Source organism: Ips typographus, linkage group LG16, assembly GCF_016097725.1.
Source record: "Ips typographus isolate SLU linkage group LG16, UJ_Ityp_2.0, whole genome shotgun sequence".
NCBI classification, from domain to species: Eukaryota; Metazoa; Arthropoda; class Insecta; order Coleoptera; family Curculionidae; genus Ips; species Ips typographus.
Window position 1 is genome coordinate 9,029,832 of NC_138437.1, and position 13,431 is coordinate 9,043,262.

At 37.8% G+C, this 13,431-nt stretch overlaps 3 protein-coding genes across 4 annotated transcripts; 1 reads left to right on the forward strand and 2 right to left on the reverse strand.

The window, feature by feature from the left end:
• Positions 1 to 671: 671 nt before the first annotated feature.
• Positions 672 to 2,211, reverse strand: LOC145738914 (protein FAM8A1). The gene is made up of 4 exons (XM_081994081.1): positions 1,840 to 2,211; positions 1,640 to 1,781; positions 1,456 to 1,588; positions 672 to 1,392 (listed from the first exon to the last, which is right to left on the reverse strand). The coding sequence occupies exons 1-4, from the start codon at positions 2,105 to 2,107 to the stop codon at positions 1,072 to 1,074; spliced, it is 864 nt and encodes a 287-aa protein (XP_081850207.1). The 5' UTR covers positions 2,108 to 2,211; the 3' UTR covers positions 672 to 1,071.
• Positions 2,212 to 2,716: 505 nt separating this feature from the next.
• Positions 2,717 to 7,210, forward strand: IleRS (Isoleucyl-tRNA synthetase). Of its 2 annotated transcripts, XM_081994063.1 has the most exons (7): positions 2,717 to 3,013; positions 3,053 to 3,238; positions 3,365 to 3,672; positions 3,792 to 4,271; positions 4,325 to 4,593; positions 4,651 to 5,068; positions 5,124 to 7,210. In XM_081994063.1, the coding sequence occupies exons 2-7, from the start codon at positions 3,096 to 3,098 to the stop codon at positions 7,148 to 7,150; spliced, it is 3,645 nt and encodes a 1,214-aa protein (XP_081850189.1). In that variant the 5' UTR covers positions 2,717 to 3,013; positions 3,053 to 3,095; the 3' UTR covers positions 7,151 to 7,210. The 2 variants fall into 2 exon arrangements, with proteins under 2 accessions (XP_081850189.1, XP_081850188.1); XM_081994062.1 differs by having other exon boundaries at positions 2,717 to 3,238.
• Positions 7,211 to 7,439: 229 nt separating this feature from the next.
• Positions 7,440 to 12,954, reverse strand: lgs (BCL9 domain-containing protein legless). The gene is made up of 4 exons (XM_081994064.1): positions 10,724 to 12,954; positions 10,420 to 10,657; positions 9,777 to 9,961; positions 7,440 to 8,970 (listed from the first exon to the last, which is right to left on the reverse strand). Exons 1-4 carry the CDS (start codon positions 12,261 to 12,263, stop codon positions 7,508 to 7,510), a joined length of 3,426 nt encoding a protein of 1,141 aa, XP_081850190.1. The 5' UTR covers positions 12,264 to 12,954; the 3' UTR covers positions 7,440 to 7,507.
• Between the last annotated feature and the right edge of the window lie 477 nt (positions 12,955 to 13,431).

The following is a 13,431-nucleotide window of genomic DNA, read 5'->3' on the forward strand; positions in this document are numbered from 1 at the left end:
AGCTTAATTTTAAAGCATAATACAGGATGACTTTTACGTAAGTTCAAATCTTAGACACATTGCACACTATTAAATGCATACTAATCATGGGCTTTTCTAGACATTAAAGTAGATACTTACTTCAACAGTCTTGCCTTCAGGTTTCATAAACGTTGTAGTTTAAGGTTTGTCTTTTCTGAGAGAATTTAGGTATTGATTGGTCTATTTGTGATAAAATCTAGTAAAATGGAAATTTGCTACTTACTAAATAACAAAACAGCATAATGTAATATTTTTATATATTGTTAGCGATTTATTTTAATGTCTACTTACGTGTATAGTAATGTTAAATATTCTAATTACAGTTGTATTATATGTATATTAAGGAACTATTTGTAGGGTATTGTATTCAGGGAAGTCTAAGAATTTCTTTTTACGTTGTACATAAAAAAATCGTTCATTTCTGTGATCTTTGCAAAACGGTATTTTGCATTACGTAGTATAAACTGATTGTATAGTTTTTTGTATTTTCAAACATTCTCAAAAGCCTCTATCTGCGCTCTCTTCAAACACATTTTTTTTCCAAGGGCAAATGACGAATTTGTATTTTTCGAAATGTACACAAAGGAAGCACGAAAACTCTATTACTATTTAGGTGTAACCATTGACGGTAAGAAAGAAAACAAAACACCCTAGTTGTCCAAATTTGGGTTTTATTTGCAACCACATCTCTACCAAGGAACCAAAATGGAAATAAAATTAAACTTGACTAAAGGACAAATAAATTACATACATCTCAGAGACCATCACACAAGAAATTTCTGAACAAGGGACCACTTATCCTTATACTACATAATAACAAGTTATAATTGTATCTATCACAGTTGTTTTATAAAAATATAGTTAAGGAGAGGGAGAAAAAATTCCAACTATCCAAAACATCTGTGATGTTACTTTAGGTATTATACAAATACAGTGGAGATTATCACGTCAAATGTTGGCTGGTCCTGTAGGTTAGGACTAATTATTATTCAGTCATTTTCTAAATGCCTATCTCCCCCTCTTTTATGTTTGAATTTCAATAAAACCAATTTATCTGACTGTTACAGCCTGATACAGTAAAAACTCTGGGTGAGCTTCAACAACCACAGTATTACACATCATATCATAACTAGTACGGTTAAAAGGAAATATATAGAATGTTATTGCTAAAGGTAATAGCAAACCCACAATAAGATGCTTCAAAATGGACCGCAACAATGCCCTTTGCCACACTAAAGCTTTTACTCCAGTAGCTGAGACAGTTTCTGTTGGTCTATTTGGTATTAAATTCAAGTTGTCTACCTGAACTACCATAAGACCCATACAGCGTTTTCCAGGAGTGGCACAGGTCTTGCCTTGTAAGAAGTATGTCTATTGCAAAAGATAATTAATTAAAAAAACAATCATATACTAAAAAGAGAACCTAAGCCTTACTTCAAATAAGCAAAGTATGAAACGATGTATAAACTCAAGCAGAATTAGCTCAAATGCCAGAGAATAATTTAGTTCTTGACCTTCTATGAGCCCCTTCTGGACAGCCTCAAGACCATACAAATCCCAAGCATTTCTGCAATTCCAAAAGTCATAAAAAAATCAAGCTATTGTGCACATTTCTTACCCAATATTGAAACTTTCCATAAACACAAAAATAATAAACAGTTTCAATGTGAGCAGTATACAAATATCAATTAGCTCAGCACATAGTCTTTTCCAAAGAGGAGGAATTTTAAATTCAAAAGTTTGTGGGAGCCTCAATGTCACTACAAATTTATTCTATTATCAAATAATACATCCCTCAATTGTATTTCAAATACCTACATTGGTATGTTTGATAGAAAAGAACTCCACTATTTTGATTATTTTGAAAACCATTTCCAATATTTTGTCCAATGCCTGGTGATTGATAAAAAGCAGCATAAGGGTTTTGCTGAGTACTGTTTTGAGCCCCCTCTGAGGGAAAAGAGAAGCCTGGAATAGAATTAGGGAATCCAGATGATAAGCTGTACCACAAACGGGCTTCCTCCAACCACTTTCTAAGCTTATCCAAATATTCTTCGCGATCTCGCTTTATTTGTTCCCACTCCATTTTCACTGCTTAAGGTTCAAAAGAAGTTCCAACTTCCAACTCTAACTTTGGTAATATAATAGCATACACATACACAAACACATTTGACAGATCAGGTGATGCCTTCGAGCAAAAAGAACAAGTATCAGGAGGTAGCAAATACCCGGTTTGTGCATTAAGCGACCGAGACGGAAGTCGCCTTCTTTGTCCCCCACATTCGCCTACTGCGCAATTGAATAAAATTTCCGAAGTTAGTCGTAAAACAGTTTTGTTTATATTTGGTGGTATGCGAAGTTAGCTAAAAACCGCAAGGATTTGTTGTTTTTGTTTGTTTTGCTTCTCAGTCCGTTAAAGGTTAATTTTTACAAACTTAAATTAGTTGAATTATTATTGACGAGTGGATTTGTGAATAGTGGGCAACAGCAGATTGATTATCGTCACTGATTTTCTGACAGTTTACGGCCGCCATACTGAACGATTTTTGTCCCCCTCGATGATTGCTATTGATCCTTCCTGCTATATTTTTTTATTCATTGGGTGATACCCTCCCTTCTTAACTATCAAGAGACTATGCAAATCTAGTGTATACTTTTTTCTAGACACTTTTAGATAGATGGCGTTACAGGCGAACCATTGAGGTATTGAGGAACATTGATGGAACATTTGAAAAACTGGTTTCTGGTTTCAATAAACTTTAACAGAAAGATAACTTTTTACTTACTGTAAAAAAGTTATGAAAATAGGGCAATAGGTGCTATTATATGTATTGTACTTTGTAACTATTTTGTACACTACCAAGTAATGCATCCACGTCCACGTTGAATTGTGAGGTTAGGAGATAGGGGTAACGGGGGTTAGGTTAGGTTAGAAACCTGCTGAGTAGTGACAGGGAGTTAGTTGTACCTGAGTATTGTTTGGGAAAAGCAGGTGAATTTAGTGCATTTTGCGTTCTGTTTGTTGTGATAGAATAAATGAACCAGAAGATTTAAGATAACTAAACGCAAAAAAGATGACATCCCAAAAGGTTGTCCAGCAGGTACCAAGGGTGCCGGAAATCGTAAATTTTCCTGGTGAAGAAGAAAAAATTCTGCAGTATTGGAAGAATATTAAGGCATTTGAGACGTCTTTGAACCAGTCTAAAGGCAAACCCAAGTAGGTTATTAGAAGAAGATAATTTAAAGAATTTATTGAATACCTATATGTTAACATATGTTTACATTGCAAATTTGTGTTTAAACAGGGTTAGTACATTGCAGCATACTAGTATGAATTTTTCAGGTATACATTTTATGATGGTCCACCTTTTGCCACTGGGCTTCCTCACTATGGCCACATTTTGGCAGGTACCATAAAAGATGTAGTGACAAGGTATGCCCATCAGCAAGGTTACCATGTTGAAAGACGCTTTGGCTGGGACACCCATGGGTTGCCAGTGGAATTTGAAATTGATCAAGCATTGGGCATAAAAGGACCAGATGATGTTATGAAAATGGGAATTAAAAAATATAATGAAGAATGTCGGAAAATTGTTATGCGTTATAGTTCAGAATGGGAAACTACAATTACTAGGCTAGGAAGATGGATAGGTAGGTTTTATACAACAGTCACAGTAAATAGATGGTGTTTTAATGATTTTTGAACATTAATTCGCTTTCTTTTCTACATGACATTTTTTTGTGTGTTTTCTAATGTGTTGCATTTTTAGATTTCAAAAATGACTATAAAACATTTTACCCATGGTTCATGGAATCAGAATGGTGGGTTTTCAAACAGCTGTTTCAAAAAGGCCTAGTCTATAAAGGCAATAAAGTAATGCCATACTCAACAGCTTGCAGTACACCCTTGTCTAATTTTGAGTCTGGTCAAAACTATAAAGATGTAGTTGACCCGGCTGTAACAATTAGTTTTCCATTATTAAATGACAAAGATAATGCTTCTTTGCTTGTTTGGACCACTACACCTTGGACATTGCCAAGCAATTTGGCTGCATGTGTCCATCCTACTTTAGAATATGTTAGACTTAAACAGCTATCAACTGGTAGTGTTTACATTATGATGGAGGCGCGCATTGAGTCAATATTTCACTCAGGGGATTATGAGGTGTTGTTTAAATTTCCAGGAAAAACTTTGGAAGGATTAAAATATGAGCCAGTTTTTCCATATTTTAAGGATTTAGTCTCTAAAGGTTTGCTCAGGCTGCTTATTAATGTTATAGATATTGAAAGTTTTTGTTTGAAGGGGCTTTCAGGGTTTTAGTGGATGAGTATGTGACTGCAGAATCTGGAACTGGAGTAGTTCATCAAGCTCCATATTTTGGAGAAGATGATAACAGGGTTTGTCTAGCTGCAGGGGTTATCACAAAAGATATGGATCCAATTTGTCCTTTAGACAGTATTGGTAGGTTCACCTTGCCTGTCACAGACTTTGAGGGCCAATATGTCAAAGATGCTGACAAGAACATTATCAATTACCTGAAAAGCAATAAACGATTAATACATCAAGCTCAGGTTTATTTATAAATTTTCCTTAACTGTACATGCAAATCTAATTATGGGTTTATTTAGATAAAGCATAGTTACCCATTTTGTTGGAGGTCAGATACCCCGTTAATATATCGTGCCATACCTTCCTGGTTTGTTAGAGTGGAACAAATGCAGCAACAGTTACTAGAAGCGACATCAAACACTTATTGGGTCCCAGAATTTGTAAAAGACAAGCGGTTTGGTAATTGGTTAAAGGAAGCGCGCGATTGGGCTGTAAGTCGAAACCGGTACTGGGGAACTCCGATTCCTTTGTGGATATCTCCAAATGGGGATGAGATTCGGTGCATTGGTAGTATTGCCGAGCTAGAAGAATTGACTGGACAGAAAGTTACAGATATACATAGGGAAAATGTTGACCATTTGGAAATTCCTAGTTCCATACCTGGAAATCCTCCTTTGAAGCGTGTACCTGAAGTATTTGATTGCTGGTTCGAGTCCGGTATGTCATATTTTCACCAAAATCACGTTTTCTCTTACAGTTGGTTTCTTTCTAGGGTCAATGCCGTACGCGCAACAACATTATCCATTTGAGAACACCAAAGAGTTCGAAGAAAACTTTCCAGCCGACTTTATAGCAGAAGGCATCGATCAAACACGTGGCTGGTTCTACACTTTGACTGTTCTCTCTGTAGCCCTTTACGGAAAAGCGCCTTACAAAAACTTAATTGCCAACGGTCTAGTTTTAGCAGCGGACGGACAGAAAATGTCTAAAAGAAAGAAAAACTATCCTGATCCTTTAGAAGTTGTTACAAAATATGGCGCTGATGCTCTTAGATTGTATTTAATCAGCAGTCCAGTTGTACGGGCAGAAAACTTAAGATTCAAGGAAGAAGGAGTTAGAGATGTTATAAAAGATGTTTTCCTGCCTTGGTATAATGCCTTTAGATTTCTGTTTCAGAACATTGAAATCTTTATAGAAGATAATCAAAAGGGTTTTGCGTACGACGTTAAGAACTTGAAAAGCGATAATATAATGGATAAATGGATAGTGTCATTTACTCAGTCCTTGTTGGCATACGTCCAGAGAGAAATGAAGTTGTATCACTTGTACACTGTTGTACCAAGACTGACCAAGTTTATCGATTATCTCACCAACTGGTATGTAAGAATGAACAGAAAGAGACTGAAAGGAGAAAGTGGAGAAGCTGATTGTTTTATTGCGTTGACAACTTTGTTCAATGTCTTGGATAACATTGTCAGAATGATGGCGCCTTTTGCCCCGTTTATTTCAGAAAACATGTACCAGTACATGAAGTTATTAACCCGAACTTCACAAGAGAGCGTGCATTACACTATGCTACCATCTCCTGACACAAGCTTGATAGACTTGAATATTGAAAGAGCAGTTTCACGCATGCAAAGTGTGATTGAGCTAGGTCGAGTCGTTAGGGACCGCAAAACCATCCCAAATAAGTACCCACTGCCGGAAATTATAGTAATACATCAGGACCCTCAGTATATTGAAGACATTATGTCTTTAGAAAACTACGTTTTAACTGAATTGAATGTCAAATCAATTAGTACTACAACAGACAAAAGTAAGTTTGGCATAACCCTCAGAGCTGAACCGGACCATAAAGTTCTTGGTTTGAGGCTTAAACAAGAGTTTAAGACTGTCACCCAAGCTATTAAAGCTTTGACAGATAGTGAAATCAATAACATAGTTTCACAAGGCTATGGAAACATTTGTGGCCAAAGAGTTGACTTGAATGAATTAAGATTGATATTCAAATCCGAGTCTCTTAATACTAATCAGTACGAGGTAAACAGTGATAATAATGTTTTGATTTTAATGGATATAACCCCAGATTCATCCATGCAAGATGAAGGAACAGCAAGGGAAATTATAAACCGCATTCAAAAGTTACGCAAGAAGGCCCATTTGGTGCCCACTGACGAGATTACAGTCTTTTACAAAGCTGACGGAGACCTGAAGCGAGTTGCGGAAGAGCACAAAGATTTTATTGAAGGGACCATTAAAGCAACCCTGAAACACGTTGATCAAAAAGTTGCGTCGGTTAATCAGTTAATCATTGAAGACACCCAAAAGTTGAAAGATTGTACTATCTACATTGCTTTAACAAAAGCAGAGACTTCAAACTTACCTGTAGCCAGATGGATCAATCTACAATTGGTAGGTCTAAAGTCCAGATATTGCAATAATTCAACCAAAGGAGTAGCTTTACTGGAAGTTGGTCGGAAGCTATTGGAGCTACAAGAGCTGAAAAGAGAAGTTACTAAACTTTTTGGTCTAGAAGAGTCCTTTAATCTTACTTTGACAGGACATATAATTTTGAAGTCTGACCAAGATTTGCAAAAAGCTTCAAGCAATGTGGTATTTGTAGTACCAAACTGTAAAGCTGTGGAGTTACCTGCCGTAGATTCTAAACCCTTCTGCCAGTTCAGTAATTTTACTGAAAATGGTGTTTCTGGTACAGTTTTGTTGGAAAATCCCTTAGGAATCACCGTTAGCAGATCCGAAATTGAGGGAATAAAACAGTTGTGGAAACATAATTCTTAAGTTAATTTATTCATTCAAACAATGTTTATTTACAGCTATTAAATACATTTTGCATTGCAATTGAGGTATTTTTTTGTTCTTGATCGTTATAAAAATCCTATTTTGGAATTTACCTGTTTACTAAAGCTGAAAGTTGGTGTTGATGAAATGAAAGTCTTAATTATGTTTTGCATTTGATAAAATTCCACTTTCCTTGTATTAGTTTTTTGTTTCAAAAAGCTAAACTGCAATAATAAGTGCAAGTGCAATTTTTCGAGTCTTATGACAGGAATAATGAAACGGCAAGATATACAATATAGAATTTTATTGTTATTTTAATAATGCTTACTCGTAAAATGTACAATCTCTCTCTCTAAATTATGGCAAATGCTGCATGTGCGGGGGGCCAGGACCAGGCCCCATGTTTTGGGCGACACCGCCCATCTGGCTGCGCGTATTGGTCGCATACAACTGCTGCTGGAAATTGTGGTATTGCTGGGCATAATTGGGATCAGAAGTAATGGGACTAACGAAAGGGGCGCCTTTAAAGCCGCCACTTTGTCCCATAGAAGGAGGAAGCGGTTGAGAAGCATCAGGAGCCATTCCCATAGGACTGCCTTTAGGTCCTGCTACAAACATTTGAGGATTGCCAGGTCCCGGACCCATGGGTGATCCACCTCCTCCTGGAAACATTCCCTCCGGACCAGGTCCGAATCCCATTTGAGGGACACGCATAATTGGTCTCATTCCCGGCGGTCCACCCCGCATCATCGGAATCATTCCAGGTCCTCCGGGGCCCATTCCCATTCCTCCAGGTCCACCCATCATAGGATTTCCAGCTCCATTGCCCATATGACCGGACATAGGACCCATCATAGGAGGAGGTTCCTGTCCCATCCCCGGACCATCCATGTGACCCATATGGCCCATCGGACTTCCTTGCATATTACCCGGTCCACCTCCAGGCCCACAACCTTGAAAATATTGTCCAGGGCCCGGTTGCATCTTAGAAGTATCCATCATATTCATCGGTGAAGCTAATCGAGTGAGAAAATCTAAACTGGGAGGTCCCCTAGGACCCGCAGGCGCCCCACCACTCTGTCCTTTGGCTGGAAGGTACTGTATTGTATTAGGGGCGTTGGGTTTCACTTGCACGTTGGCTCCGTTGAAAGGACTGGGACCAGGGCCTGGAGCTCTACCCATGATCCTTTGCATGGTCATGTGATTAGGAAAACCGCCTTGCATTTTTGGAGAGTGAGAGCGCATATGTCCCATCGACGACCCGGGATGAAAACCATGAGGAGGACCTTGCATTGGATTCATTCCCATCATATTCCCTGGCTCCATTTCTCCCATACCTCCATGACAACTTGGCATGTCCATCATGTGCATTGAAGGCGATCCAAAATTCATCATTGGAGGTCCTTGACCAGGTTGACCATTCAAGCTACTTGCGACGCTATTTGTCAATTGTTGGCTCATTTGCGCTAATGACGAAATCGGGTCAAAGTGCGCTTGCTTTGGATTTCCCACCATTGAGCTTGTGCAATTTGGATTCAAAGGAATATTGTCATTCCTCCCTCCTGCGCAACCATACCCAGGTAAATCTAAGGGTCCAGGCTTACTTTGAGGCGACACGGTCACACCAAAACCACCCATTTTTGACTGAGATCCAGGGGAGGCGTTTGGTCCTGGAAATCGCGGCATGTCCATCATATGTGGACTTGGTGTTGGGAACAGATCATTTTTTAATGGGTCCGACGTCGGTCCTGGTACTGTTTGAGGGCTCATTCCCGGTGTCACTGTTGTAGGTCCGGATATTCTTTGTGGCGCTTTATCACCTAAAAATATCACATCTTAATCTAAAAGCAACAATTACTATTAACAGATTTTATTTTCAAGTATTTTATACTAAACAGAGTGTTTCACGATAAATGCGTCATATTTTAGGTTTTGATTAAACGTCGAAAAATAACCTTAGTTTGCTAAAATTACCATATCCAAAAATGACGGCGATACAGGAAAAAATTTAAAAAAAATAAAATAAATATATATAAATTTATTTATTTTGCTTAAAACGGCTGCAGATATTTTCATAAAACTTTGTAGATATCAACGAGAAAGCGCGTTTCGTAATAAAATGAATGAAGAATATCATTTTTTGAAAGAACTAAATAAATACAAATTTAGAAATGGAATCGTAAACAGAGTCGCCGATTTACTATTGATTTTATGGGTACATTTTCAAAATTTTTAATTTTTTTACTCAAAAACGGAAAAATGTACCGAAAAGCTACTAGATAGCTGTTCTGTTCTAAATTGAATGATAAATACAGAACAGATTTGCATTTTATGAAAAAAACAGTAATATAAATTTTTTTTGCAAAAATATTGAGTAACTTGTTCGTTTATTGTACAATCGACAATTAGAATATCGCTATTAGATACAGTTTGAGAATTTATATAAACAAAAGACCCGCACAATTCCACTGAGCATGTTCATTGAACAGTTTTTGTTGTTATGTTTGTTTTTATGTAATCAAATTACCATGACCTAGTTAAAAAAAAAAAACTCCAGTGCACTATTTTATGTATAGCTTGGTCATCATAAAGGAATAATATTAAAAAATGTAAAAACATCACTTACCGCATGAAGTAGCTGTGGGAGTATGAGGAGATGGTATTTGAAATCGACAACCTTCTGAAGACACCCCGGGAGTTGGAGGAAAACGGGAATCCATCGATGTCGGCGTATTGGGTCCTGACACTCTTGTGTGTGGAAGATCAGAAGTGTTGCCAGGAAAACTACTTTCTAGACTTGAAGGTAATACACTGAAAACAAATGGAACTCATAAAGAATGTTTACACTTTTGAGTCTGAGAAGAAAATACTACAGGTTTTCTGAATGGTAAACTAAAAATGATTGACACAATAGAAAATATTTACTAACTCAGCTTCTATTTACATTATAATATCATTCAACCTCATAAATAATGTCAATTCTGTGTTATGTATTAATAAAAACCCAGAGAAAAAACTCTAATATGGGTGGTCCAAAATTCTTTTGACTTTTCTTAAATTATAAGCAGCAGGCTGGGGATTTCCCCACTATAGTTCTAAGCATAAATAAAAAGCTTTTTTCTGCTGAGTGCTAAAATTTTAGCCCACATAAACAGAAATCAATACTGATTCATAGTAATTAGTACAGAAACATTTCCCTACCAACATTGCTTTTTGATATAACAAAAGACCAGATAGATTTACTCAAAAAAGTTAAAAAAAAAACTTACGGTGGTGATATAATGTTTCCGTCTTTTAGACTAGTGTTTGGTTGTTTCTGAATAATCAGTTCTTGGCCTTCAAAAGTGTTGAGATATTGGATTTGTTGTGGCGACGGTACCGGCATCAGATTGGGTTCTTTGTTTGCGCTCGTTGCCGTAATCGTAGGACATGAAGATGTAGTGGATGTGCTGATTTGTGGCTTTTGTTGTGCTATAGATTGCAGACTTCTTCCAAACATTCCATCCACTGAAAACAAAAAAAAAACCATTAGTATAACAAGTTTTTGTGTTTTATTTTTCCTAATCCAATTACCTGAAGATTGGTGAGTTGAAGAGGGTTCTGTACTGGTATTTATAACACTAGGTGATAAATGAGAGGAAAGAGGAGTGCCAGGGTTACTATGATTTAAACGTGGAGCTGATGGAGAATCCTGTGAGGTAGGGCTTTGGCCAGTATTCATGTGGCGTGTAAGACCCCCAAAAGTTCTATTAGGATCTGCAGGAGAGTTGAGAGCTGAGGAAGCTCTAGGAGAAGGCAAAGATAGGTTGGATGTGGGATTGTTGGGTGATGTGGGATTGGGACTTTGTAAAGCTATTGGGACACTGGCAGAACGCTGGGTTTGATGATATGGTGGAGGAGGACCTTGCAGTCTAGGGCCTAAAGCTTGTCCACAGCGAGCATTCTGAGAAGAAGCACTGGATACACCGGGTTGTGCAGCAGAACCACTAATTGGCCCAACAGGAACTATTGAACCACAACTAGGATTATTTCCTACTTGAGGTTGAGTCTTGATTTTTGTCCTATCATCAAAAAACTGATTTGCAAGTTTTTGCCATTCCAGATGAGCAGTAGGCTGACCAGGGGGCGCAACGTTCCCCATTGGCGTGGCGCCCCCTGGTGAAATACCAGACATCCCTTCAGAAGCTCCAGCAGCAACAGCAGCAGCAGCATCACTCTGACTTTCAGGAAACAAAATCTGATGCATTTTACGAATACTAGCTAATCTTTCTTCCCTGTGTTGTCTCTGCTGGGGAGTTAGATTTTCATCAGGCACTTGGACACCCTGTAATTTGGGCTGAACATTTAACAAAGAGGGGCTACATGAATCCATGTCAGGACCCATATCTGGTAAACCATTGGTTACAATTCCTTCTAAACCTTCAAGTTGATGATTACTTTTCTGGTCCCAAGGTGTATCGGTATCACCCAGTCCCACTACATCATCAAGCCCTTCAGGTCCAAGAAAATTGTCTAAGGTGGGAGGGGGTTTGGGTCCTAAACCAGGACTCCTTGTACAACCTTTATTTTTTGTAACAGCAAAATTATTTAACCACTGCACTGGATGCTGCCTATTGAACTGTGTGACTTTTAAAGGGTTTTTCTCCAGGTACTTTTTAGTACCTGGCTGAGCACAATGATAGGCAATAATAGAGGGAAACCGTCCTTGTAACACTTCATCAGCTCCAGAATTAGCAAGCATTGTAGTAAACACAAATATCTGACTTTGTTGCTGCATATACTGCACTTCCATAGAACTAGATTGTTTATTTATCACATTACTTCCTAAGGGCTGTACACTTTCCGGTGGTCCATCTTCCTGTTTAAGGGGCAATGAGGTACCCTCTGAGACTGCTGTGGTGTCTTGCATGTCCTCTGTTTTGAGATCAGGGGAGCCTGAATTTGTAGAACCCACAATACCACCATTCTTAAGAGGCCCTGTTGAGGGCTCTTTCTTGGTCGCCACATCCTCTTCCTTTTTTATTTGAATTTCTGTGTTGGATGGCTCCTTACTGGCGCTTACAGACTCTTCTTTCACGCTATCTGAGCCTTTTTCGTGCTTTTCCTTAATCATCTCGACAACAGGCCGTTTCAGGGAGGTCCCACATCCATAAGTACTGCACTAAAATAGCACTTTTCACATTTACTATTGCTCGTACGACCATAATAAAAACTTTAGGGAAAATCTCACATCACAAAATGCCAAACTGTCCACACGCGTTGATACCAACTGTTCAAAACATTAAAACGTCAAATGCTGCCGCCATATTCAAATATGAAAACTTCACATAAACAACTTATGTAAGAACAGTTATGTATTTCTCTAATTAGAATGGTTTCATTTGATCCTTTATACGTGGATATCATTTTTGTCATTCCCGGAAATCTTACTTTACTAATTCACACTTATTTAAAGAACAAAAACTTTTTCTCCTTTCATTTCAATCAAAACATCTCATCTCTCTCTTTTCTTGTCGCAGTTTTCGTTTCCTAGGTATGCTTTACAACAAATCTATCACAGTCTTCAGAAAATTCACGGTTTTTTCGATAATAACAATATTTACATTGGCCAACGTGACAAATCGAAGTTTCAAAACTCGAATAATAATGGTAAAAATGGCAGAGGCAAGAGAGCAAACACCCTACGTTAATTTCAAAGAATGGAATCCGGCCTTTACAACGTTGTCAGCTTCAATTATCTCCACGTTACAATGGATGTCAAATGAGATCGGTTAATCACAAATCAACCACGATACAATTTATACATTCATGCATAGATCTAAGAATATACTAATAAACTAGTTCTTCACATTCACCCCAAAAAAGCCGCGTTTAACTTGCTTTAATGTAAATTCGCGTAAATAGTGAAGTATGCGATTAGTTGGCAACACTGCCAAAAGTGGAAAGTGTGATTGCACGCTTGTCGCTTGCAGTCATTCGTTTATTTTCCGAACAAGCTCTCGGGAGGTCATTAAAAATAACTCCATATTTATAGGGACTTGCGTTTGCACCAGATTACTTTTCAGGTATTTTTTGATCTCGTGCAATAAATTTATCTACACTGGCGCTGTTTACTGAAAAATCTAATCGTTTATTTAGGAGTTAGTAATGTTTTGCAAGGGAACGATAACAAAATTACAAAATGTATACTTGTATACTTTAATGATTTAATTCAAATCATGGATGATGGTAGAATACTGTTGTAACTGACCCGCCTGCTTAGTGTCAACTTTTTACATTTA